The sequence below is a fragment of the Siniperca chuatsi genome, linkage group LG13 (genome assembly GCF_020085105.1).
Source record: "Siniperca chuatsi isolate FFG_IHB_CAS linkage group LG13, ASM2008510v1, whole genome shotgun sequence".
NCBI lineage: Eukaryota > Metazoa > Chordata > Actinopteri > Centrarchiformes > Sinipercidae > Siniperca > Siniperca chuatsi.
The window spans coordinates 27,571,149-27,598,262 of NC_058054.1; the positions used below are offsets into that span (position 1 = coordinate 27,571,149).

General features: G+C 41.7%; 1 protein-coding gene across 13 annotated transcripts in view; it reads right to left on the bottom strand.

The window, feature by feature from the left end:
• The window catches only part of tpra (translocated promoter region a, nuclear basket protein), a 53,284-nt gene that overhangs the window by 2,378 nt on the left and 23,792 nt on the right, over positions 1-27,114 (bottom strand). For 3 of the 13 annotated variants that reach the window (XM_044218449.1, XM_044218457.1, XM_044218448.1), the window contains 24 exons: positions 25,398-25,529; positions 24,993-25,123; positions 24,465-24,675; positions 24,204-24,353; positions 21,313-21,426; positions 20,962-21,066; positions 20,524-20,736; positions 20,308-20,346; positions 19,097-19,282; positions 14,239-14,350; positions 13,910-14,103; positions 12,733-12,803; positions 11,612-11,811; positions 11,257-11,451; positions 10,775-10,884; positions 8,867-8,941; positions 4,314-4,580; positions 4,028-4,226; positions 3,740-3,945; positions 3,392-3,463; positions 1,481-1,572; positions 664-776; positions 455-565; positions 222-363 (listed from right to left, as the gene is read on the bottom strand). In XM_044218449.1, coding sequence (XP_044074384.1) covers positions 222-363; positions 455-565; positions 664-776; positions 1,481-1,572; positions 3,392-3,463; positions 3,740-3,945; positions 4,028-4,226; positions 4,314-4,580; positions 8,867-8,941; positions 10,775-10,884; positions 11,257-11,451; positions 11,612-11,811; positions 12,733-12,803; positions 13,910-14,103; positions 14,239-14,350; positions 19,097-19,282; positions 20,308-20,346; positions 20,524-20,736; positions 20,962-21,066; positions 21,313-21,426; positions 24,204-24,353; positions 24,465-24,675; positions 24,993-25,123; positions 25,398-25,529 — 3,440 coding nt within the window. The remainder of the gene's footprint in view (positions 1-221; positions 364-454; positions 566-663; positions 777-1,480; positions 1,573-3,391; positions 3,464-3,739; positions 3,946-4,027; positions 4,227-4,313; positions 4,581-8,866; positions 8,942-10,774; positions 10,885-11,256; positions 11,452-11,611; positions 11,812-12,732; positions 12,804-13,909; positions 14,104-14,238; positions 14,351-19,096; positions 19,283-20,307; positions 20,347-20,523; positions 20,737-20,961; positions 21,067-21,312; positions 21,427-24,203; positions 24,354-24,464; positions 24,676-24,992; positions 25,124-25,397; positions 25,530-27,114) is intronic. The other 10 variants (XM_044218459.1, XM_044218454.1, XM_044218460.1 and 7 more) reach the window with 8 other exon arrangements.

Here is a 27,114-nt window from a genome sequence, read left to right on the forward strand (position 1 = left end):
TACACAATCTTTTTACTATAAATATACCTGACCATTAGAAAAAGAGATTTGTTAGTCATTTACTTTCACAACCTACAATCTCCCAATCACGAACGTAAACCTCTGTCACATCTTTGCTGTAACCACAGATTTAGCTGCCGTCTGCAGCTTTAGCTTTCTGGTGTCGGTCCCAGGGATTTAATGAAAGACACCTCAGGCCTGACTGTTCATAAGTTGCTCACCCCTCTCCTTCCTGCTCCATGAAGACTTCATCTCCATCATCTCCAGCAGAAGCCATCCCAGTGGAGGTGGTTACCATGGGAACGGACTGGGATGCCATGTTGTCACCACTGTCTGAGGGCAGAGACTCTGTGAAGACCGTCACTGACAGAGACCGAGAGACGGGGAACATGGTGTGGCATTCATAGTTAAAACTGATACATGTTGAACTGTACAGAGTGAGAGTGTGTCTTACCTGGTGCAGCTACTTGTAAAGGTGTGGTGGGGACACTCCTTCCTCCCCCATCTTCATCATGAGCGGCCAGGAACAGAGGAGACTCATACATCCCCAGACCTACACACACAGCAGTAGTAACACAGACAGGATTGAGTGTTAAAAAAAGAATGAACACATAACTGTTAGACATTAATTCAGGTGTTACTGTGTATGTGTGTGTGTAGTACCTCCTTGAGAGGCCAGCTGTCCCAGGTCCGAGTGCGAGGATGATGTCTGAGGCAGCAGGTCCTCTGGAGGTCCAAACCTGAACCTGGTGGACAGACCTGCTACTTGAGGAGAACTGAGGAGATGAAAGACAGACATGGGAGGCGACATGTGAGAGTCACAGTTCCCACTGAGGTTCTGATGACACATGCAAGATTATCCCAACACTCTCCATAACTAACGCTGTTGGTAGAGTTGTTTTTATAGAGTTCAAGTTTCTTTCATAACGGTAAACTGTCTGCTGTCCACCCTGGTTAGGCTCACGAACATTTGGGCTCAGTGTTCATTTTAAACAATATGGTTAAAAATATCATTAAAAACAAACAATACAAAAATCTGACTTAAAAATACAGTGCAAACACTCTCTACTTTAACCTTTTTTTTTTCAACTTTGAGGGACTAAAGAAGCACATTCTTGATTTCTCCAAATATTTGTCTTCACTTTCTATCACCAGAGGACTTTTCTGAGGATTTTTCACTGTAAAATGTGGTGAACAGTATTTTCTTGCAGTGGGAAACATCTTTTCGGATGCATACAGGGTTTCCCCCAGGAGCTTCAGCCTGATGTCTGACAGTGTCTGACAGAAGTGAGTGTTTTTCACATCAGCACCTAGACTTTTGAAACTTTTCTTAACTAAGACATTTTCCTAAGAAATACAATCTGGATGAAAATCTATTGCTATTTTTAAAATTCAGTAAAAAGCAAAATATAAATAAGGATCCCTCAAAACATCTAATGCAATTGTGTGTGTGTTATAAAATTGCGCACGCAGATCTTACTGTATAGCCTCAGCAAAGCCATCAGTGCGGTGTGGGACTACCAGAGTGGGAGTACTGGGTACCATTCTGTCGTCATCATCAAAGAAATGTTGCTGCAACACACAAACACACTATCTCACTAAAGATGCTTCGTACACATAGTATGACCCTTTTAGACCAATAATATACAGATGGGTGACAAATTAAATGAAAAAGCAACATGAAGTGTCTTAGTATGGAGTCAGGCCACCACGAGCCTCCAGAACAGCTTCAGTGCTCCTCGCCAAGTCTGTGGAACTCTGTTGGAGGGATGAACACCATTCCTCCACCAGATATTTCCTCATTTATATACACAACCTTTATTTAATCAGATCATCTCATTGGGATCAAGAGAGACCCGAGTACAGCAGATAGAAAGAAAAACATAGCCAGACATAACTAAAGGACATATAGCATCAGAGACAGTCACAGACATCACTAAGTGGATTTGAAGACGAAAGTTTAAATTATGTAATTTGATGTTATGGAGATGGTGGTGGAGAGCGTTGTCTTACACGTTGGTCCAAAATCTTCCATAGGTGTGAAACTGGGTTGAGATCTGGTGACTGTAAAGGCCGGAGCATCCTATTCACATCATGTTCATACACACCAAACCGTTCGGTGAGCCCTGGTGCACGGAAGCATCTGCATCTGATATGTTTCTCCACTCTTTTATTCAGGTTTTTCCTTTCATTTGTCCCCCGTCTGTATATAGGATATGTTTAACTCCAACATCCAACAGTGTGCATTCTGACTTCTAGGGGTAACTTTCTTCAAAGACTACTAGAATTAGGCTGAGTATATTCACTTTTCCAATTGGCATTTTCTCTGCTTGACTGTGCTTTATCTGCTGGGTTGGTTAACAAATCATTTAGTCTAATTGTGTGCTGTTCTTGTGGAACCACCACAGGGGCAGCTCAAAGAAAATGGTGGAAATCCAAAGAGTTCTGAGGAACTCCTTGATTATCAATCTCTTCTCTCCCCTTTCTGCGCCTCCTTATCTGCAGCCAAAAGCTCTTTCAATCCAAAATTCAATCTTCCTTCTCCAACCCCCTAAAACTTCTTTCTATCTTCTCTCCCCTCCTTGATCCCCCACTCCTCCGTCTCCCTCCTCCCTTCTACGGAGTGACTTTGTTAACTACTTCGTAAAAAAAAGCCAGATGACATTTGTTTGCATTCAACACAATACCTTATTATCTCAATGAAATGTACTGAAACAAACGAAAAAATGTGACACATATACATTATTTTGGCCGGTAAAAAAAATATGCTTATTGCGAATATGCCAGTCGCATTGGCCAGTGAGTCAAAAAGTTAATTTTGGACACTGGCCTAGACTACTGCAACTTGCTCCTGGCTGGTGTGCCTGCGTGTGCCATCCAACCTCTGCAGCTCATTCAGAATGGAGCAGCTCGGCTGGTCTTCAACCTACCCACACTACACTGCTCCTCCGTACCCTGCACTGGCTACCGGTGGCTGTTCGAATCCGATTCAAGACACTGCCAGCCATGCTGCGAATGGCCTCACTACGAGGGGGACCCAGCCACCGCTCAACAAAATCATGACTGTTTGTTGTCCTGGCTCCACAATGGTGGAACAAGCTCCCCGTCGACATCAGGACAGCAGAAACTCTTCCATCGCAGACTGAAAACTCATCTGTTCAGACTGCACCATGGCCCATTAAAAAACCCCAAAAACAAATCTAAATGTAGCACTTGATGAAGTTGATGTACTTGCATGATTCTTGCAATTTTTGGGTTGTATCCACGTGGTTGAAATGCACAAAGTCGCTTTGGATAAAAGCGTCAAGCTAAATAAATCTAATGTAATATAAAGCAAATGTAATCCAACTCCTCAAAACACTCGCATCCACACACACACACCATTTCTTACCATGCTGCCTATTCCAGGGGTTAGTTGAGGTCCGCGTCCTACTGATGGTCTGCGCAGCTGAGAGGGCTGTCTCTAACAAACAGATGTCACCACTGTCAGAGTATTCTCCAGTTTATTCAAGAAATCATTTTCCAGGACATTTTCAAGGCAGTGATCTAGACTTGAACATGTTAAAAACACCATCTAAAGGGCTAAAATGTTAAAAGTTAAACGCACTGTCCTTCAAACAACTTGACTACTTTTCCTGATGACTGGGCTAATAGTCTACTATTTGGATGTGAAGCTATAGCCAACTTAATAATGAAAAATTGCATTTAATTTGATCAAGCAGTGTGTGAGAGCATGTACCTGTGTGTGTGGGGGTCCCAGCTCTGGAGCCGGAGGTTGGATGTAGAGCCGTGGTGGGAGAGGGTGTGGGGGCCTACGTGGGTGGGGCAGGCGGGGTGTGAGAGAAGAAGAGGAGGGGGAGGGTGCAGAGGAGGAGGAGGTTGGGGGGAGGTGTATGGGGTCTCTGGGGGGGTCGGACTCTGATGTGGCACTACTGCTGCCTTCACCTGGAAGAGATGAGTGACTCGCATTAGGTGATTTCAAAATGAGGAACAATCAAACCAATCACAGACTACAGAAGGTGCTCACTGCTGTGTGATGGCTCAGAGGGACCCTGGGAGTCTGTAGAGGCTCCACACACATTCTCCTCAGCGTTGGGGGCTTCTGATGACTCCCCCTCACCTCCCTCCTCTTCTGCCTCCCTGTTCTCATTTCTCTCCTCTACTTCCCTCATCCCGCTGTCACCAGCATCATCCTCATCTTCATCATCTTCCTCTTCCTCCTTATACTGAGGCAGATAGAAAGAGCTAGGTTATTTATTCCAGACAATAGACAAACGCTATTAGTTTTGACAAGTTAATAAACAGAACAGCACCTCCTCTTCTTCTTCTTCTTCTTCTTCTTCTTCCTCCTCCTCCTCCTCTTCCTCCTCCTCATCTTCCTCTTCACCTTTGTCCTCACGCTTCTCCTCCCCCTCTTTGCTCTCACGGCTCTCGCTGTCCGTGTCGATTACGATGACATCCCGAATAACAGTGGAGCCCTGAGAGGACATCTGATCAGAGGGGACAGACTGGGACACGCCTTCTTCCTCGATGTTCTCGTCGTCTTCAGCTAAGACAGAGAAACCCTCCTCTGGAAGCTCCTACACCCCAAACACAAATCCATTGTTAAGTATTCTGGCAGCGCGTGCAGATGCGGTGGCCAGTTGCTCCCTCAAACTTTGCTACATTTTTGTTTTGATCTGTATTTTTTCTATAGCGAAAGTCCCCACTTAAAGTACCCGGAACTTTTATTCCCAGGAACTACTTTTCAAGGAACTAAAAGGTTCCTTCAGCCCATGTTGTCTGTGTTTCCATTGCGGTCTAAAGACCGGGGAAGATTAGGCAAATTACACCCCTTAGGTTACACCCATCACACAACTGCATAACTATTATTTTAACTTATTAAACACATCACCTGCAATTCAGCAAAAAGACCTTTGCTTATTTTAACCTGTGCACTCTCCTCACCTGTTTTAAATACTGATCTTACTGGTGTATAATAGTGAAAATGACAGCCACTACTTCCTCAGAGTGTAAATATTATATGTGGTAACAAGCATAAGCATTATGTGTCTTTTACATATATAGTAGTACATCAATGTCAAATGTATTTATATAGCACATTTAAGGCTCGATCGCCTCTATTTTTGTGCCTGGATCTCAGAACATCCAAGAGCATCTAGTTGGTCGACCTCAGTGCTCTAACTGGAGCATGATAATGTAACAGTTCTGCCACATAAGGTGGCGCCAGCCCATTTAAAACCTTAAAAGCAAGCAATAAAATCTTAAAACCAATCCTGAAGCAGTGGAGGGAGGCCAAAACATGTGACTGTGCTCTCTCTTACCAGCTAAAAGACGAGCAGCTGCATTTTGTACTAACTGCAGACGACGAAGAGATGACTGTCCTAAACCCACGTACAAAGAATTTCAGTAATCCAACAGAAGTAATAAAAGCATGGATACCCCTCTTGAAGTCGTTGGAGAGAGATAGCACTTTACCATGGCTTAACTGAAAGAAGCTGGTTTTGATAACTGAACTAATCTGCCTATTGAGTTTAAATGAGCTGTCAAAAATAACTCTTTCTTCTTGGCAAAAGATCGACTATAAAGATGCTAGAGGGCCAAGAGTACCATCAGGGTCATTAAGTAGGTTAGGTCGTCCAAACATAACGATCTCAGTCTTATTTTCCATTAAGAGTGAGATAGTTTAAATCGATCCAAGTTTTGATGTCGTTTAAGCAGTCCAACAAAGGCTGCATTGAATCTTCAGCAAAACAATGAAAAGGAATATCTTCTTTCTTTTTCTTTTCCTTTCGGCTGTTCCCTTTCTTAAAAATGAATCCCAATGGCAGCATATACAATGAAAAGAGGATGGGGCCCAAAACGGAGCCTTGAGGGACCCCACAGGTGAGAGGGGCCACAGTCGACGAATATTCGTCTAGGTGAACCGAGAAACTCCTATCTGTCAGGAATGAGTGAAACCATTTTATGGCAATACCTTTGATACTTGTATTCAGATACAAGAATAGCCACTATACACACATTTGGTTCCACAACTATTTATTTATCTGCAGAAATACAAATGTGTAAAATACAGCATTTGTGTGCTTCAGCAGGAGGCATGGGACGAGGGCTGCTGTTTGTCGCAGGAGTAAACTGTGATTCACCTTCAACCAACTGGTCATCTGCTTCCGTGTCTTCCACCACGGCTTCCAACAGCCCAGTAGCTGAGCCACTGTGGCAAAGAACATTGGTCTGTGACCCAGCAAAGTATCGATCCACACGGTCAAACCACTTGCTGCTCTGTCGGTCAGAGCTCAACCAATCAGAAAATTTCAGCACAGCAAGCCCCACCCTGAAATTTCCTGTACTTTTGGGAAGTACCATCCCCGAGCAGGTCAAACCAGGAAGAGAGGCGGCATAAGAGCTAAGGTAAACCAGGTCAGACCTAAAGCTATTCCACTACCCAGCCTACCTCTGGCTAATGTCCGATTGCAGGAAAATAAAATGGATAAATTAAGACTCAGTAAAGATGAGGGCACAACAGTCTCTGATTTCCCGTTGCTGAGTTAGGTGAACTGGCTGCATCATGACATCCCGGATCAAGCTATTGCACTCGACGGAACACAGATTTAGAACAGAACACAAGACTCCGGTAAGACGAGAGGAGGTGGACTCTGTTCAAGTGGATGGACATTGTTCCTCCAGATGCAAATTCAAAAAACGCACTACAGGAACTGTATGAGGTCATCAGCAGTCACATGACAAAACAACCAGATGGTCTTCTTATTGTAGCTAGTGATTTTAATCAAACAGACCTCAGATCTGTTTTACCTAAATTCCACCAACATGTCACACCCCCAGTGGAACAAATACACTGGACTGTGTGTACACGAACATTTCTGGCAGCTACAAAGCCCTTCCTCGCCCCCACTTTGGTCAATCAGACCCTATTTCCCTGCTTCTCCTGCCAACTTACACCCAACTGATAAAAAGGGTCAAACCATCAGAACAAAACAATGAAGCTATAGCAGCTCGACAGGACTGTTTTGAGTGCACAGACTGGCTCATGTTCAGAGATGCCGCCACCCAGGAGAACTACATCACCTTTGAGGAATATAGATCATCAGTGCCATCATACATCAGCAAATGTGTTGATGTGGTGATTACAAAGACAATAAAATCATTCCCCAACCAGAAAGCCTGGATGAATGGAGAGGTGAGGGCTCTACTCAGAGCCAAAAAAGCTGCCTTTTGGTCAGAAGACAAGGAAGCATACAACACTGCTAGAGCGAGACTGAAAGCTGGCATCAAGGAGGCAAAGCGGAGACATCAGGAGAGAATGGAGAGAGACCTCAACATCAACAACACCAAAGATATATGGCAGGCGTTTTATGTTCGTTTTGATCTCCCCAACAAAGAGTCAACTGTAAAGTCTACTCCGCATCCAGAGGACCGGCCACTGTCAGTATCCACAGCGGATGTGAGAAGAATCCTTCTGAGAGTGAATATGAGTGAAGCTGCTGGGCCTGATAACATCCCAGGCCGTGTGCTAAGAACATGTGCCAATCAGCTAGTTGATGTCATTACTGCCATTTTTAACACATCACTGTCACAGGAGATTGTTCCCACCTGCTTCAAGAGAGCCACTATCGTCACTACAGTGTCTAGTCTAAATGGTTACCGCCCTGTGGCTCTCACCCCCATTCTGATGAAGTGCTTTGAGAAACTGGTTCTCCAGCACATAAAGAACAACATCCCAGCCTGGACCCTCACCAGTTTGCATTCAGAACCAACAAATCCACAGAGGATGCCATCGCCACGGCCCTCCACTCAGTCTTCACACAACTTGAGAACACCACCTACATTCAGAATGCTGTTTGTTGATTTCAGCTCTGCATTCAACACAATCTCCCCCATGAAACTGATTAGAAAACTCAGTACTCTGGGCTTGAGTACCACACACCTGATATTGGACCTCACAATAGGTTCCTGGGAATCAGCATCACAGAGAACCTGACAACCTCTCACATCTCACATCTCCACCCTGGCCAAGAAAGCACAGAAACGACTGTATTTCTTAAGGAAACTTAAGAAGGCAAAATTCTCGTGCCAAATTCTTATTAACTTTTACAGAGGAGCAATAGAAAGCATCCTGACTGGATACATCAGAAACTGACATGGGATGTCCACGGCCCAGGACAGGAGGGCTCTGCAGCGGGTGATTAAAACCACTCAGAAGATCATTGGTACCAACCTACCGAGCATCAGTGATATCAATGAGGTGTCTGAGCAGACCCAAAGGATACTAAAATACAGTACCCCCCCAGCCACAGCCTGTTCACCCTGTTGACGTCTGGAAAGAGATACAGAAGTATCTGCTGTTGTACCACCAGACTACAGACCAGCTTCTTCCCTCAGGCTGTGAGACTGCTAAATTCATCCCCAGCATTCCTCCATGTAAAATTAATTAATTAAAATTGTTTGATTTATTATTTATTCACCCATCTACCGTATATAATTTTTGTATATAACTTTTTTTTGTTTCTGTGAGTCACAAAAAAGGGAACTGCAACTAAATCTCGTTTTACCCGTGTTGTAAAATGATAAATATATCAACCTTGTATTTTAAACCACTGCAGGTGGTCTTAAGAACCATCATCATTACAATCCAATTACCATTTCCCTGGTAGTGGAGATGATTTACAATTAGTAAATTGTAAATCAGCAGCAGCATTAATCCAAAAATCTGACTTTCAAGGGTCCATACTGTCCAAAATAATTTAATTAACAGTAAGTCCTCTTTCAGCAATGATATGCAAAACTAGGTATCAAATGACAAAGCAAATATTTTGATCATCTCAAGTTGCTTTCATTGGTAACTGACCCGACTGTCATCTGGTGAATCCTGTCGTTCTCCCTCATCCCTCAGCTCTCCTTCAATCTCCTCATCATCTTCCATCTGAAACACACCAAATTACACAGCTGTAATTACACAGTTAATAAGTTAATAATGAATGAATTGAAAGACACACACAAAACAAAAAACTGTGATGATTGCCAAAAAACAAAGTGAAGCTTAAAAAGACAAAACAAAACAGGCTTGGCAAAGCAGCTCCTTCAGTGCCAGGCTTTTGAATCTTGGCTTTCTTTCTGAGGAAACATATACCTGGATATTCTATGTGTAACAATATTTGTGGTATACTATTGCCATTCCGGGAACTGTTGACTTGAGCTTTTTGAGGCTAAATGTCGGATTTATGCTTGACGCAAAGGGTTAATCATGCCATATGTGATTGAGCTGTATTGTGCTTTCATTACATTTCCCACAATCTTTTTTTCACTTTGTGATACAAGCGACAGTTGGCTACTAGGCTACGGCTACTTTTATAACCGGATTTTCATCCAGGTAACTTCTATTTCACCGTGTCTCATTACTGAATAAGAGACTACAGCTGTGCAATCGTAGCGTTGATGTTCATTCATTCACTGTGATAGAGATGTGATCGTGGTGAGAAGAGCTTTGCAGTGGAGATGACTTAGCTAGATGTGTATTAGTGAACGGGAGCAAATCACTGAGACTTTATTCAAGTTCCTTAATGTGTTCATTGAACAAATCAATCATAGGATGTGCCAAAAATGTTTCCAGTTAAACAAAGATCAAACAGAAATGATTGTTTTTGGAGCCAAAGAAGAACGATTAAGAGTCAGTGCTCAGCTTCAATCTCTAACATCAAAGATCACAAACAAGCCAGAAATCTTGGTGTAGTCATGGACTCAGAAAAACATGTGTCCATGCGTTTATCTTCAGTTGGCTCGACTACTGTAACGCTGTCTTTAAAGGTCTCTCTAAAAAGTCAGCTGCAGCTGATTCAGAATGCTGCTGCCAGAGTCCTCACTAAGACCAGGAGAGTGGATCACATCATTCCATTTCTCAGATCTTTACACTGGCTTCCTGTGTGTCAAAGAATTGACACTAAATTACTTGTTGGCACTGAATGGTTTGAGGCTAAAATAAATGTCTGATCTGCCGCTCCATTACGAACCATCCAAACATAAAGACTAAACTGCTGTGTATTTGAAAGATGCTATACAAATACTCTCGCCTTGACTTCACCATCAACAACCTCCAGTGGCATCAGAAAACCAAACAGCCCAAACTGATTAATCACAGTTCTTGCGGTCTCCATGAGGTGTCTCTGTAACCATGGAGTGTAGTTACATTCTTCTAGTATACTTCTCATGGAGCCTACTTGAAAACTATCTTTGTTCATTGAATTTCTAATATCACTCAGCCTGAGTTTGTTGGGCCGCTGTCAGAGCTGTGCTGTTGACAGGACAGCTGCCGGACAGGGACACCATAGTGGAGGTCCAAGTAGATTTAATACATGGACGCTTAAGTAGTGCTTAAGCACAGCTGACATGTCACATCTGCTTGTAAATGTGGGGTAATTATTTGCCTCACAGTTGATTCCTTAAATTTAAATCACCCGAGGACTTTAATGAGATCAAAAAAATGCTTTAACCCATCGGCGACTCCAAATGTATTTGTCCTATTACCCAACCCAAGTTCCTATTTGTGACAGCAATGAAAAAATAGGATAAATCTAGTACAATGTAAAAACATAAGTAACACTATGTCTATCATCAGTGTGCAATACATTTCAACCATTAAGTGTGATCCCAGTATCACACTGAAAGAACGTATAGAGAATTAAAAGGCCATGATTGAAGAACATTTTGAGAGAGCATTTGGTTGAGTTCAGTTTCTGGGTTTTCATGTGTTTGTGTTTACCTGCAGTGGCATTGTTGGTTTTAGTCGTAGTTTTTTAGTGGTCGGAGGGGTGTGTGAACTCTCTGGTCTGCTCTCCTCTTCTTCGTCCTCTCTGCCTCGCTTTGAACCTGCTTTAAAATCACACACACACACACACACACACACACACACACACACACACACACACACACACAGGAGAACACCAGGATATCGGTCAACACAATTACTGGTTAGCTGGTATCCAGTCAGGCATCAACAGTGGATGGAGTTATAAGGAAGTGAAAAAAAAGACTGCATTTGTTTGGGCTGAGCACCTTTGCTACCAGAGCCTTCAGTGTTCACTCAGAGAGGGTATTCAGAGTGTGGGAGATCAATTTATTTTTTACCCATTTAAATTTTTTACGATAGTGTCTTTTATTTCTTTCCGGCTGTGTGTTGTGTTGTATGTGTTTTAAGATAAAGTTGCAGGGTTGCTGATGGGTTTGGGACAAGGTGCTGCTTACCTGTTCCAATCACAGAGGAGGAAGTAGATGGTCGCTCTGCATCCATACTGGGGCCTGCATCTTGATTGGCTGCCTGCTGCTGGGTGGGCTGGACAAAGGCTGTGGCCTGGGTGCTGGTTGGCTGAGTTATTGATGGGGGTGTGTTCACCAGACTGGAGCTGGTAGAGTGCACAGAGGCTCCTGTACTCATCAGCACTGCAGAGAGAAACATTATATTACACTGACACATCACATATTTGTGATTTAACCATCAGCTAAAGTACTATCTAACCATTACCAAGTGAACATACAAGTATATTCAATTTCTTTACAGTAAGGCTTAAAAATAATCTCTCTTTTCATCTCTTGCTCTCACCCTCTTGGCTGTCAGTCTGAGTGGTCGGCATGACAGTGGCGGTGGGTGTTGGGATGGGGACAGTTGCCGGGGTAACCATAGGCCGGATGCTGGCACGGGGTGTGGCCTTGCTACCAGGGGAGGGGCTTGGCTTGTTGCTAGGAGATGGAGTACTTGGGGTGGGGCGAATGTTGGCAGTGGGAGGGTCAGACAGGCTGGAGCTGAAGGAAAAATCGTGAAAAGTTATTACAGTTTTTTGGGGATTTTTATTATTTTTATGTACTTTCAAGATGTTTTTTTAAACTACAGATACAGTGGGAAACAGATATAATTGTTGGAAAGCTCACCAGCGACATGTGTTGGTTAAAATGTGAATGCACTATAGGAAAACAGCAGGTTGAGTGTTCTTTACCCTCATTGTGCGTAGAGTGACGTTCAACACTTGACGTTCCAACTATCACAAGTTACCTAGTAATATTAGTTTTTTGTAGAGTGCAACATCTTTGATATTATTTATTTTAATTTAATTAATTTTGTTGTTGTTGAAAACATTTCAAGACTGTACATTGTCAGATTATTTGTAAGACTCTGCTATAATTGTTGATTTTTTTAAATGTGCGTTGAATAAATGACCTATTTATAACACATTACATAGTCAAATTTTCAAATCTCCAGTCAGCTTTTAGTACTGACTAATGTAGGGCCCTATGGAATCTGTGTTATAACTTTTTTAAATTCTCAATTACGTGATTCCGTCCGTGATTCTGTTTTCACAGAAACTATAGGGCCCTACCTTAATGCTGCCATCAGTCAAGAAAGAAAAAGACAAGTGTCAAACGTGGGGGCAAGTGTCAAAAAAGACACTTGCTGGCAGCCCGGCCCCCGGGCCTAATAACTTTTCTGGGGGAAACCCTGTTCTATACTACTGTAAACAATGTAGTTTAAGCTTTTATAACTCATACTAGATCCATTCTAATCTGAATACTTATTAACAATGTTTGTGAAGCTAGAACTGCCTGATTACATCCACTGACTGAAAAATAAAAATGTCTATGAAAAGTGTAAATTAAATAGTCTATTTACAACCATTCAGAATAGCTTCTGGTGTTTGTGAATGTGTGTTTTTTGTCTTCATTAGTTACCTTCCCCTATCTTGGGCAGGACTCTTCAAAGATATCTGTCTCTGGTCTGCAGATCTGGCCTGATCACCCACCTAAGTACAAACACAGGTTTGTAATATTGCAATTAAATGACAGAAATAACTCAGAGGGAGTGGACATTATATCACAGAGGGCTAATATTATGACTTAAATTAGAGAATGAAGTCATAATATTACAAGCAAAAAGTAGTCATATTTGGAAAACAAGTCGTAATATTTAGAAAAAAAGTTGTAACATTGAGAGAAAAAAGTTGTATATTATGCTTAGATTAGATTAACTGGATTATATGTACATGTTTCTCACAGTCCATACTGTAACCCACAGATAGACCTACTATTTTTGCTTGCTAAGGACTTGTGTTTGGATTGCAATTTCACTTTCCTATGACCGGTATACAGCTCTGCTCTACTGTATGTCGCATCAGCTCTGTGTCCCCACTCATATGGCTCTTGGGACAAAACACTCAGTTCAAAACTGAGCCAGGCGCCTGTAAGACAGTCCCCCACAGTACAGAAAGCTTCCAATTGAAAAGCTTAGGGAAAATGTAGCTACATCTTGTAAACTTTTCCACTCCTGATAATGTGCAGCACGTAGCAGCTCCACTAAACTTTGTCTCGTCTAGAGACGGTCCCAGACAAAGCGACAGGTGTCTGTCAGAGGGTCGTGTCACTGTGTTGGTTTAAATGGGATACTACCACACCAGCAGTACAAAAGAGTAACAACATTATGCACAGCATACTAAACGACAGGTAGGAGTCGGTTGGTCTCCATTGGTCTTTCATATCATTTTCATAAAGCACAGAGCTTTAATCATTTCCGATGCCGTGGCTCAGTTGTCTGGAGGTAACCAAGTCCCTGTTGTGCTCCAGCTGCTGCTTCAATACATGTATGATTATTGACTCATACATCATGTAGCTGGTTTTATTTTCATTTCAATATCCTCAAATCTCTGATAATAACATGCTTATTAGTGAAACGTGTAACTTCAGGCCATCAACTTCACTCATTTGACACATAAAAGCCAACAGACTGCTCTCACCTGTTTACTATGACTATTAAAATCTTGTAATGTTACAACTTTTTTTTCTCATAACACTTCGACTTTATTCTCAAAATCTCTGATTTTGGACATGTCGACAGCCAGCATGATGCATGTACCTTAGCTCCACTCTGGTCCTGTGGTTCCTCTCTTGGGTCAGAGTGTGCTTGTGTCTCTCTCAGTTCTCTCAGCTCTCTCTCCAACCGAAGAACTCGTCCTTCATACTGAGACTTGAGGGCGTTCATTCTCACCTCCAGTTCTTCCTTACTCTGTTTCAGTTCTTCTATCTCCTGACTGAGCTGCTCCTTGGCACCTACAAGTCGAGGTGCAGGTAACAAATTCAAGTTACTCTAAACTAATGAAACTGAGTAGGTTCTTTCTTGTTTACTTGTACTTTGTCAGCAAGTCTTCAATTTAGTTTGTATGCATAAGTGCTTGTGGAACTTACTGTTTAATTGGTTGATTTTGCTCTTGGCTCCCATGAAGACCTTCTTTGTCTTTTCCTCTTTTTCAGCCATCTGCTGTCTGAGCTGCTCCTCTCTGTTCTTGCTCTCAGACTGCTGTAGGGAAATGATGAATGAATGAATGACATTAAGACAATGAACTGCAAAAAATACTGTGCAGCTCTTTTGACACAGTTGACCATGTCACCTTGGTTAATAGACTCCAAAGTATTGGCTTATCTAGGCAAGCTGTAAAATGGTTTACAAATTACTTGTCAGTTAGAACTCATTGTGTACAGTTTGCTGGGGTATCTTCCTGTGTCCCTGTATTAAAGGTGCATTTCCCAGGGTTCTATACTAGGGCCATTACCATTTTCCATAAATGTAAATAATCTTTGTGACAACTTATCAAATGTATTGTACCATTTTATGCTGATGATGCTGTTATCTTGCCCCATCAGAAGTACAAACCCTTAAATTCCTGTAGTATGCCTTTGATGTTTGTGTGTGTTAAATGCGTACAAAAGCGTATTTTCTAATGGCAAAGAGTCACCATCAAACCTTACCAAGCTTTCAATTGCCCCAGGAGCGTCTCCACAGTGGCCAGCACGGACACGCAACTAACCTCTCTATCACAACTTGATTCTAAATTTACCACTGCTTTTACGCCAGCTGCTTCCAGTGACGGTCACTACTCTCATTTGGCTTATTGATCTGTTGCACCCCTGCATTCACATTTCTTCACTCTAGCATCATTGTATGTATGGTTAGCGTTGTATTGAATCACTGTTGTCTTTCTTTGTTGGCAGTGTAATACATTTTTTAAAAATTAAAAAGGTTGTGGCCTTGGTTTTCTATAACTTACATTCAGTCAGCCATTCCTTGTGTGTGAATGGGGTGAATGTGAAATGTAGTGTGAAGCGCTTTGAGTAGTTGGATGACTAGAAAGGCGCTATAAGAGTACAGTCTATTTACCATTTAATAATTCTGATTAACGCTGTAACTGAGCTAAACTTTAATACATATTATGCTGGAAAATTCTTGAAACTACTGCTGTTTCCCAAACACAGATTTCCTACAACATATTTAGGTATTATTATTGATAACAACTTGTCATTCAAATCACACATTGAAAACCTTGTTTAGAAGCTGAAGTTGAAATTAAGTTTCTTCTTTAGGAATAAATCCTGAGAATTAAGTAGAATTGAAATAGTGGACAGTTATACTGCCATTCTGTGGGAAACACTGTTTACAGTGGAATATGTTGCACATGTTGCCATTGACAGTTGTCAATTCATGATACGTTCTCATCTTTTAATTTTAATACTCAATATACAATGTTGTTAAGAATAGTTAAATAAATAAAGCTACAAAATAAAAAGAAGGCTTCAAATAGACCCCGTGATCGGTATGGATTGATACTGCTTCCAGAAATTGGTGCCGGCTTACAATTCATTATTATCCAACTCTCTCAACAATGCCCAACACACAATTGAAACCATTGCTCCTAGCCAGAGTTGAATCACAAATCTTAAACCTTTGCAAGAAAAAAAAAGCTAGCAAGTACGTCAACTTTAGCAACTGAACCAGACATGCTAACCAATTTAACATTATTCAACCATTTAACACAAGTTGGGAAGAAAGCAACATTTATCTATAAACCTAATCAGTTGTCTTAAGTCTGTTTATGTAAGGTTCAACGTTAAAGTTAATTGTCATGTTTAATCTTTATAAATAAAGCAAATGAATCAGAATAAGGATACAGTTTGTCATAGATGCAAAGCAACAAACATTCTTGCATATCAAAAATGGTACGACACTCCCCCCTCCTTCTCCCTAGAGATGGACTCCTTAACTGTGAGTGATAAATTATCTAAATAAACGTTGTCTTTACCCGCTGCCATTTTCTCGTGAATAGGGATGGGTATCGTTAGGATTTTATCGATACTACTATTCTTATCGATGCTCTTATAAGTTCGATTCTTTATCGATACTCTTATCGGTTCTTTTTCATTACTAAATAATTGCTTTTTTAAAAATATATTAGGCCGGGCGGCCAGCTCTAGGAAGAGTCCTGGTGGTTCCAAACATCTTCCATTTACAGATGATGGAGGACACTGTGCTCACTGGGACCTTCAATGCTGCAGAAATGTTTCTGTACCCTTCCCCAGATCTGTGCCTCGATACAATCCTGTCTCAGAGGTCTACAGACAATTCCTTGGACTTCATGGCTTGGTTTGTGCTCTGACATGCACTGTTAACTGTGGGATCTTATATAGACAGGTGTGTGCCTTTCCAAATCATGTCCAATCAACTGAATTTACCACAGGTCGACTCCAATCAAGTTGTAGAAACATCTCAAGTATGATCAGTGGAAAAAATAATAAATTCAGAACAGGATTTTAATTGAATATTTTAAATATAACTAAATGTTGTTTCTAGAGCAGCAACAGTAAAGTTTACAACAGCAAAGTCACTATATAAACTTAATAATCCCTCACTGGAAACAAATCTAAAATGTCAGTAAAATAAATCATATTCCTGACATCAAAATACTGAGTGATGTCTGTCTTCTTCATTCTTTCTAAACATCAGTCAGTATCAGTCCTTCCTCCTGTCCTCTGTCCTCCTCCCTCTGCTGCGATTCACTGCAGGTAAGTTACCGCTGGTAGATGGAAGAGGGGCTGGTTTGTCTCAGCAAGCAGTAAGTTTACAAGAATTTGCCAATTTTAAGATTTGTGGCAAACTAAGATAAACAGACTACATAGACTACATTTTAGCTTGTTTGTAACAATTCACTATTAGCAGAGCTAGCTTGCTGTGCTTCTGTGAAACATGAAAGACTGCAGACAGAGCAGATTAAAATATCACTTTCTACATGACATGTTGTGGAATTTTACTTGCCCTGGGCAATACCTATTGTTGAGCCATGTTATGTATTTACAATGTTTTAATGCTACCCTCTTTAATTTATTTAATTTCAACAAGACTTTTACCTGGTCAAATAAACAGGAAAATGAAATTAATTAACTCCTGTTGCAGTGCATCCGGAAAGTATTCACAGCGCTTCACTTTTTCCACATTTTGTGATGTTACAGCCTTATTCCAAAATGAATTAAATTCATTATTTTCCTCAAAATTCTACAAACAATACCCAATGATAATGCCAACGTGAAATAAGCTTGTTTGAAAAATATTCACAGCCTTTGCTCAATACTTGAAGCACCTTTAGCACCAATTACAGCCTCAAGTCTTTTTGGCTTGGCACACCTATTCTTTTGGCAGTTTCTCCCATTCTTCTTTGCAGGACCTCTGAAGCTCCATCAGGTTGGATGGGCAGCGTCAGTGCACAGCCATTTTCAGATCTCTCCAGAGATGTCCAGTCAGGTTCAAGTCTGGGCTCTGGCTGGGACACTCAGGGACATTCACAGAGTCCCGTAGCCACTCCTTTGTTTTCTTGGCTGTGAGCTTAGGGTCGTTGTCCTGTTGGAAGATGAACCTTCGCCCCAGTCTGAGGTCCAGAGCGCTCGGGAGCAGGTTTTCATCAAGGATGTCTCTGTACATTGCTGCATTCATCTTTCCCTCAATCCTGACCAGTCTCCCAGTTCCTGCCATTGAAAAACATCCCCACCGCATGATGCTGCCACCACCATGCTTCACTGTAGGGATGGTATTGGCCAGGTGATGAGCGGTGCCTGGTCTTCTCCAGACATGATGCTTGCAATTCAGGCTAAAGAGTTCAATCTTTGTTTCATCAGACCAGAGCATTTTGTTTCTCATGATCTGAGAGTCCTTCAGGTGCTTTTTGGCAAACTCCAGACAGGCTGTCATGTGCCTTTTACTGAGGAGTGGCTTCCATCTGGCCCCTCCACCATACAGGCCTGACTGGCAGAGTGCTGCAGAGATGGTTGTTCTTCTGGAAGGTTCTCCTCTCTCCACAGAGAAACGCTGGAGCTCTGTCAGAGTGACCATCCGGTTCTTGGTCACCACCCTGACTAAGGCCCTTCTCCCCCGATTGCTTTCTTTGGCCGGGCGGCCAGCTCTAGGAAGAGTCCTGGTGGTTCCAAACATCTTCCATTTACAGATGATGGAGGACACTGTGCTCACTGGGACCTTCAATGCTGCAGAAATGTTTCTGTACCCTTCCCCAGATCTGTGCCTCGATACAATCCTGTCTCAGAGGTCTACAGACAATTCCTTGGACTTCATGGCTTGGTTTGTGCTCTGACATGCACTGTTAACTGTGGGATCTTATATAGACAGGTGTGTGCCTTTCCAAATCATGTCCAATCAACTGAATTTACCACAGGTCGACTCCAATCAAGTTGTAGAAACATCTCAAGTATGATCAGTGGAAACACAATGCACCTGAGCTCAATTCTGAGTGTCATGGCAAAGGCTGTGAATACTTATGTACATGTGATTTTTTTTTGTTTTTTATTTGTAATAAATTTGCAAAGATTTCAAACAAGCTTCTTTCACATTGTCATTATGGGGTATTGTTTGTAGAATTTTGAGGAAAATAATGAATTTAATCCATTTTGGAATAAGGCTGTAAAATAACAAAATGTGGAAAAAGTGAAGCGCTGTGAATACTTTCCGGATGCACTGTGTTTCATTTCATGATGATGTTGATGAAACTCCTTGTCTTGAATTTTATTCATCACTGCTACTTTAAATTGAGTCTGCGAAAACATCCTAACATCCACTTTGCTTCCATTTTAGGATACAGTTCATGTCAGAGGGTAAAAGCCAAATCAAAATTTACGGTTAATTAGCAAGAATGTATGGATGTCAATAGAGAAATGCAAATCAAAACAGTTAGATTAAAAATGATTTTGGGAAAGCTTGATTTGGAAGTACCTCTTGTCTGAGTTTTGCCAGCTCCTCTTGTAGTGCCTGGTTAGCATCACTAGCAACGTTAGCATCACTGGCCTGGATGGACTGGGAACTCTGGTTCTGGTTGGCTCGGCTAGCTTCATTAGCCTGGTTAGCTTCAGTTAGCTGCTCCTGTTGACGCTTAATGTCTGCTTCACGCTCACCAACCATCTGCGGAGGGTGTAAATGAAACATTTAAAAAGAAAGAAAGCATGATGCAGGTGACATGAATATAAAGGAAGGATGGACGATATACAGTGGTGTGCAAAAGTGTTTGCCCCCCCTTCCTGATTTCTTTGCATGTTTGTCACACTTAAATGTTTCTAACAACAAATGAGGACTCAAAGTCACACTAGTCAAAGTCCTGACCTGAATCCTATTCAGATGCTGTGGCATGACCTTAAAAAGGCAATTCATGCTCAAAAACCCTCCAATGTGGCTGAATTACAACAATTCTGCAAAGATGAGTGGTCCAAAATTCCTCCACAGCGCTGTAAAAGACTCATTGCAAGTTATCGCAAACGCTTGATTGCAGTTGTTGCTGCTAAGGGTGGCCCAACCAGTTATTAGGTTTAGGGGGCAATCACTTTTTCACACAGGGCCATGTAGGTTTGGATTTGGTTTTCCCTTAATAATAACAACCCTCATTTAAAAAAAGCATTTTGTGTTTACTTGTGTTATCTTTGACTAATATTTAAATTTGTTTGATGATCTGAAACATTTAAGTGTGACAAACATGCAAAGAAATAAGAAATCAGGGAGGGGGCAAACACTTTTGCACACCACTGTATATGGCCAGATAGAAAAGTAAGGAGGGATGGGCAAAATGGATAAAGACAAGAAATTATAAAAGAGGTACCGATTGTTTTAAGTTCAAGCACTGATTCAAAATAATTATTAATAATTAATAAAATAATAACTCAAAATGAGTCTATGTAAATTTATTTCCCCAATTAAATGCCAACATGCAATGTTAAACTCTTGGCTTACTGCTTAAGCTTAACCCATAGGAAAGAGCTTCTTCGTAATTACATCCATAAAGTAGTTACATCTAAATACTTCATACAGAAAGACTTAAAATGCTACAGTACTGATTTATCAACACATATCACCAAACATCACGGCACAGCATTTGCATATACAGTGCTGTTTCTAGTTAAAAAATAAATAAATAATTCAGTGTAAACCTTCCCAACCTTCTGCAGGCTGTCCAGGTGGCTTTGAAGCTCAGTCACCTGTTAAGGCACAGATACACTACTTATTAGTTTAAGTACTGCACAAAAAAAAATCACAGGTTTTAATACAAAAGCAGCAATCTTTTGAAAAATAAAAGATAAAAAAAATGTCATGGGCTTCTTTTTGTGTTATATATATATAAAGGGTACACAGTAAAAAGAAAGAAGGCTCCTCACCTTGCTCTCTGCTTGGCTGAGAGCAGTCTTAAGGTTGCTGACTTCCTGGTTGTGGCTCTGTTGACTGTTTTGGTGGGTCTGCTGTAGCTCTTTCTGATTAGCAAGGTTCTGCTGAAGGGATTCTTTAGCCTGCTGGAGCTCCCTCTGGATCTGATGAATCTGGTTCTGACGGGCCTGAGCTTGAGACTGAGCTGATTTTAACTGGTTCTGCACCTTTAAATTAGAAAAGAGAGGTTAGGCTGGTAATGTGGGTCTGTTGTAAGGTGTTGGATTAATTTCTTTTGGTTATGGGTTTATTGGGACATTCATGCCAATGAGGATCAACATTACAAATAAATAAAATGTCAACTATAAATCTAGGAGATTTAATCACAAAATGACCGAAGTAATGACAATCTCTGTTTCAGGTGTTGCTGTGTTCTTGGCAGTACTTTTTACCTGCTGGGTGTGGGTCTTGGCTTGCTGAAGTTCTTTCTGACTCTGAGTCAGTTGGTTCTGATTCTGCTGTAGTTGAGTCTGGGTCTGAGACAACTGAGACTGGACCTATAGAAGCAAAGAGATGACAATCAAGCCAGTGATTCCTGTCTTTCTAATGTATTTTCTTCACTAAATGATTCTACATGTACAGTAGAGCTACCTAAATTTACTTTCCAAATTGGTGTTATTACCTTCTAAACCTCTCTAAAACGAATTAACATCAATTCATATATACTCAGACAGCACCTTATTTGTTGCATCCTGGCTAGATCAAATACAGATTTAGTCACAGCTTAGAATGTGATACAGTACCTGGGTCAACTGGTTCTGGTTCTGTGTCAGCTGGTTTTGGACCTCCTGGAACTTTTCCTTGGTCTGCTGGTTTTCCTTCTGGGCCTTTTCCAGCTCCTGCTGGTACTTCTGGGCCTAGTTTGGGGGGGGGGCAATAGAAATGTAAAAAAATCTGACACTTTCCAACAGTCTGGTTTAAATTTAAGGGACCAGAGCCATGTATGTAATTTATGTGTTCTAGCCCTACAAAATCCTGAGTATGTGTTCTTATGTATCATCCTATAATGTGGTTTTACATAATTAAATGATGATTAGACAACTGATTAATTACAGACCTGTCGCTCTTCCATTTCTTGCTAAAACACTTGATCATGCTGTCTTTACTCAACTTTCTGCGTATCTCCACCAGAACAATATTCTCAACCCCTCCCAGGTTCAAGGCAGGCCATTCAACTGAGACTGCCCTCCTTGCCGTTACAGAGGAACTCCACACTGCTAGAGCAGTCTCCCTCTCTTCTGTCATCCTGCTGGACCTCTCAGCAGCATCTGACACAGTGAACCACTAGATCCTCCTCTCCACCCTCCAAGAACTGGGAGTCTCTGGCTCCGCACTCTCCCTGTTGAACATCCACTGTATGTACATCTCTGTACATACAGTGAATCTGTGTCTGAACCTTGTAGCCTCACTACTGGGTCCCTCAGGTCCATGACCCCTCCATTACCATTGAGAACTGAATGTGGTGTCCCTGGCTCGGACTGCAAAGAACCGGAGAACCTGGGTGCGACACTGGTTGACCAGCTGTTCTTCACTGTCAACATCGATGCAACAACCCGCTCTTGCGGATTCATCTTCCACAACATCAGGAGGACATGTCCGTTCCTCATCCCAGGAGGCGGCGCAGGTTCTGGTCCAGCCCCTTGTCATCTTACGCCTAGACTACTGCAACTCGCTCCTGGCTGATGTGTGCGTGCATGTGCCATCCAACCTCTGCAGCTCATCCAGAAAGCTCAGCTGGTCTTCAACCTACTCAAGTTCTCACACACACTACACCGCTCCTCTGCACCGGCTACCGGTGGCTGCTTGAATCCAATTCAAGACACTGGTACTTGCCTATCATGCTGCGAATGACTCAGGCCCATCCTACGTCCAGGACATGGTCAAACCATACACCCCAGCCCGTCCACTATGCTCTGCTGCCACCATTTGGCTTGCTATTCCCTCACTACGAGGGGGGCCCATCTACCGCTCAACAAAATCACGACTGTTTGTTGTCCTGGCACAATGGTGGAACGAGCTCCCCATCGATATCAAGACAGCAGAAACTCTACACAGCTTCCATTGCAGACTGAAAACTCATGTGTTCAGACTGCACCATGGCCCATAAAAAAACAAAAAACAACTCTTCCTCTATCTCTTATTGTTTCTAAATGTAGCACTTGAAGCAGTTCAGCATATTTGATGAAGTTGATGTGTTTGTAATGATTTTTGGTTGTTTCCATGTGGTTGAATGCACTTATTGTAAGTCGCTTTGGATAAAAGCGTCAAGCTAAATCAATGAAATGTAAAGAACACATTACTAAGTGACTTTGAAGCACCTTTAGACTGTGCGATAACAACGATCGTGTAAGTTAATCGCCACCCTGTGCGAGATGAGCCTAATAAAATCATGGTTGCAATATGTGTCAGACTGTACATATCAATTTTAGGCACGTCAGATTGTGAGATGAATGCATGGTCAATCGTATCACTACGATATAGTGATAGATGAATTTAGTCCTACATTTTTGACACTGTTAGAATTTTAACACAGGTTGTCTTTAGTTGCCAAAGCGCCAAATTGGCCCTCGGTGGATGTATCTCACAGTGCGATCTAGAACCACCATTTTTACCACATTTCTCTAACGACTGCCAACTTATGTCTCAGACAGCCCAAAATCACACAGTGTCAGAGGTCTTCACTGTATTTTGACAAGGCAAAACCAAAAAATACCTCTATCATTCTGTAACTACTGATGTGTCTGTTTCTGGATTATCCTGATGATAGCTCAGGGTGTACAGTTTTGCAAAAGGGCTTTGTGCAGACAGCTGGTCCAGAAACCCAGGCAGCAGAGGCAACTTTGCTCAGAAGGTCAGCTGCCCTTGTATTGCAGTTCACAGTGGAATCACAATGGAGAGTGGATCATAGATAAACGGAAACCAATGCCAACAGGAATATGAATATAGCTGACCTTGTTCAGTGTTTCTTCAAACTAATCCTCTATCTGTGTATGACCAATTATGTAATACTTCTTCATTTGCAGTAGTTGTGTGTGTCATTGATAAATATTGCAGGCATATAGTCAGTTGCTCATTGTAGCTACTTAGCTGAGATAGTATGGCGAAGGTCAAACACTTTTTGAAAACTTAATATGGAACAGAGGCCGGTCCCAAATTTTGTAATTGTCTGTTCTCCAACACGGCCACCTGTAACCGTTGGTAGTTGGTTTCACAGGGGAGTGCCCACTTTCTGTGCAGTGGATAAGCAAGTGAGCCACTGGAAAAGTATTAAATGACTTTTTCACATGACATATTTACAATATCAAGAAATAAATCAGTTATTTATATTTTGTTAGCACTGTATATTCCTTATATATAAACACATTGCAACTGTGCTGCTATTGTTCTACTTCAATGTCAAGGACAAATAGTGATGCCAAACATTGTATATAAAAGGTCTATTGCAAATTGTTCTGTCTGGTAACTGTGATAAAAGCATATTTGGTGGGAAAAATGCAACACAAGCCAAAGACCGTGAACATGTGGAACTATATGTACTTTTTGTAAAGCAAGGTATTGTTTATTTAAAAAAAAAAAGGTGGTGCTCTATATTGTATGTTGGGTTAATAAAGGCTTAACATGTCTTGCTGCTCACCACCTCCTGTTTTTGCTGCACCTCCTCTTTCAGTGTGATTAGCTCCTCTCTGGCCTTGTTGAGCTCCTCCTGGGCTTTAGTCAGCTCCTTTTGAACTTCCTGACTTGGACCCACCTCACTTCCTGCTTTAGCAGCTGTTTCCTCAACCAGCTGGAACACACACAGACAGACACACGACTCACTGTTTTAGTTTTCATCCATATTAAACTGGTTGTCTGCTGCAGCCTTTAACCTGAACTAATTCCACAACTGCAGTCCCACCTTGTCATGCTGGACTTTGAGCTCCTCATATTGAGTCTTGTAGCGTCGTCCAATCTTCTTGACCTGGGTGATGGTCTTATTCTTCTCCAGAATGTCGCTGTTTTTTGTTTCCAGGTCTTTCTTCATAGTGTCTCTCTCCGACGTCAGACGGGCCACAGAGTCTCTGAGGGCTTGCAGCTGAGACTGAGCTGAGTTACTACTGGCATTGGATCTGATGCACACATAATAATCTCAGTTAGGTTATTTTTAGGGATACATTGATCAGTCTGCCACTGAGTAGTAATAGGTGCTGGAAGTTCTGCTCTGGTCATTTTAACCATCAAATTACAAAAGGTCAAGTACAGACCTACATAGAAAATATCTATTATTCTATCCTTAACGGCCAGTCTCTGGATTCAGTTACTTTTAACTAATGCTAAATTTTCACTTAGTCTTTTGGTAAAAGTCTTTATGCCTTTATGGTAAGCTTTTTGTTGCATCAAGTCTGATGGTGTGTGTGTGTGTGTGTGTGTGTTATGGATGTTCTACCTTGCCAGTTCAGTCTTTAGCTTGGCTGTCTCTTCAGCTAGCTGTGTGATGCGTCTCTGCTGAGCTTCTCTCTCAGTGGCGATTTTCTGTCTCTCCTCAACATCGCCGTCTTTCTGTTGGCTAACCAGCTGCTGTAGAGGGACAGTCAGTCAAGTTTAAGTGAAGTGAAGTTAAGTTAAGTTTGAGTGAAGATAAAGTTGCGACAAAATGGAAAACATGTATTAAATATAATACAGTGGCAAAACACATAATATGTTCAATATAAAAACACATTATAGTTTAGCTGCTGTAGGAATGAGAGACAAAAATAATAAATACAGGTATACACACTCTTCTTCTTGTCCATGTTCCTTAACACACACACACACACACACACACACACACACACACACACACAGCAGTTACCTGTGCTTTGGCTCTCCAGCGTTTGAGGTCTTCCTCCAGTATCCTCTTATCAGCCTGCAGGGAGCCATTTTTCTCTGACAGCTGAGACAAAGTGTGATGTAGTGGGCTGATGTCTGACTGGAGCTTTGTAACCTGATAGAGAGACAGCGACAGAAGAGGAGAGACATTATGAGCTTTACCGAAGTTTAAGAGCAGTTTCACTCAGTGCTCACTGGTAGAGGTGATAGATAAGCTTAAGGGGACAGTTCACCCCGAAATCAAAAGTACACATTTTTCCTCTTACCTGTATTCTCATGTATCCATCTAGATTGTTTTGGTGCGAGTTGCCGTGTTTTGGAGATATCGGCCATAGAGATGTCTGCCTTCTCTCAAATATAATGGGAAATTTATTTCCCATTTTAAATCAGGGCTCAACAATAAGGACTGCCCGATTGCCCGGGGCAAGTAAAATGCCACGCCCGATTGGGCAAGTGGTAAAAAATAATTAACACGTATTTTTCTGGAGCTCACGATGGAAGTAGCTATCTCTGTTGTGAGTTGCACTCACAAGTAGGGATGGGTACTGAAACCCAGTATTAAACCGGCCACGGGGCTAAATCATTAAAGACCGTAGTATTATCACGCCTGCTGAAGCCTCTCCTGCTGTCTGTGTCAGACTGAGCTCTTCCATACACACACAGACACACGTGACGCAGTCAGCGGTCAGCAGATCAGACGAGCCGCGGTGGAGATTACTCGAGTTGACAACAACTTCGCTCGTTAATGCAATAAAACCTCTGCGAGTAAAAAGCCAATAGTTAATCAATACACCTGTTCAACAAGCATAAACATGTTATGTAGAAAGTGATATTTTAATCTGCTCTGTCTGCAGTCTTTCATGTTTCACACAAGCACAGCGAGCTAGCTCGGCTAATAGTGAATTGTTACAAACAAGCTAAAACGAAGCTGTCTCTATGTAGTCCAGGGTGCGAACTACAGGGGAGCCACGGGGGGCTTGGCTCCCCTTAATAAGACATGAGTTCCCCTGAAAACACGATTTGTGAAATTTTGGGGGGTCTCTAAAATATTGACAGTATGCTGTTTTTGCTATGCATTTCTATTTTTCTGTATCTTCATAAATCATGGATCATGTGTAAAATTAGGCTTTTGATGTAGGATTCATGCATGAGGGTGATTAATCACTAATTAACTCTAATAAAACATACCGGGATGAATGCTATTCTTGTCATCACCATCGAAGCATGGCGGCGCAAAATCGTAAACTTCACTCACTTTAACTCAAAGAAAAAAAACAAAAAACAGGCCGCTTCTGTTTTAAGGTAAGGGATATTCCCAATTAACTGTATTAGCACTGTAGTCTATTGTATGTGATGGGTGTTGATGAGGACTGGATCTCTTGTAGGCAGCCTGGACTATTTTTGTTGGTATTTACAATGCTCATGCATGTGTGTGTTGTTATAGGCTGGTTTGTTGATTCGTGACCCTCGCATTTGATGTCTTAATTGTACAGAGAAATTATTGTGCTCATCTATATGTGAACTTTAACCGCTGTTTATAGTATATCCCTCTGCAGAGTATACTGTGCCCTGCAATAGGTGACTGTATTGTATCTTGTGTGTTTCAGTTTGATACCCGTGTGGAGGTTTGATGTGGTTGATTATTGCTGTTATTATGTATTATTTTGGCGCTGTGAGCACCACAAGCCGAGTGCCATATA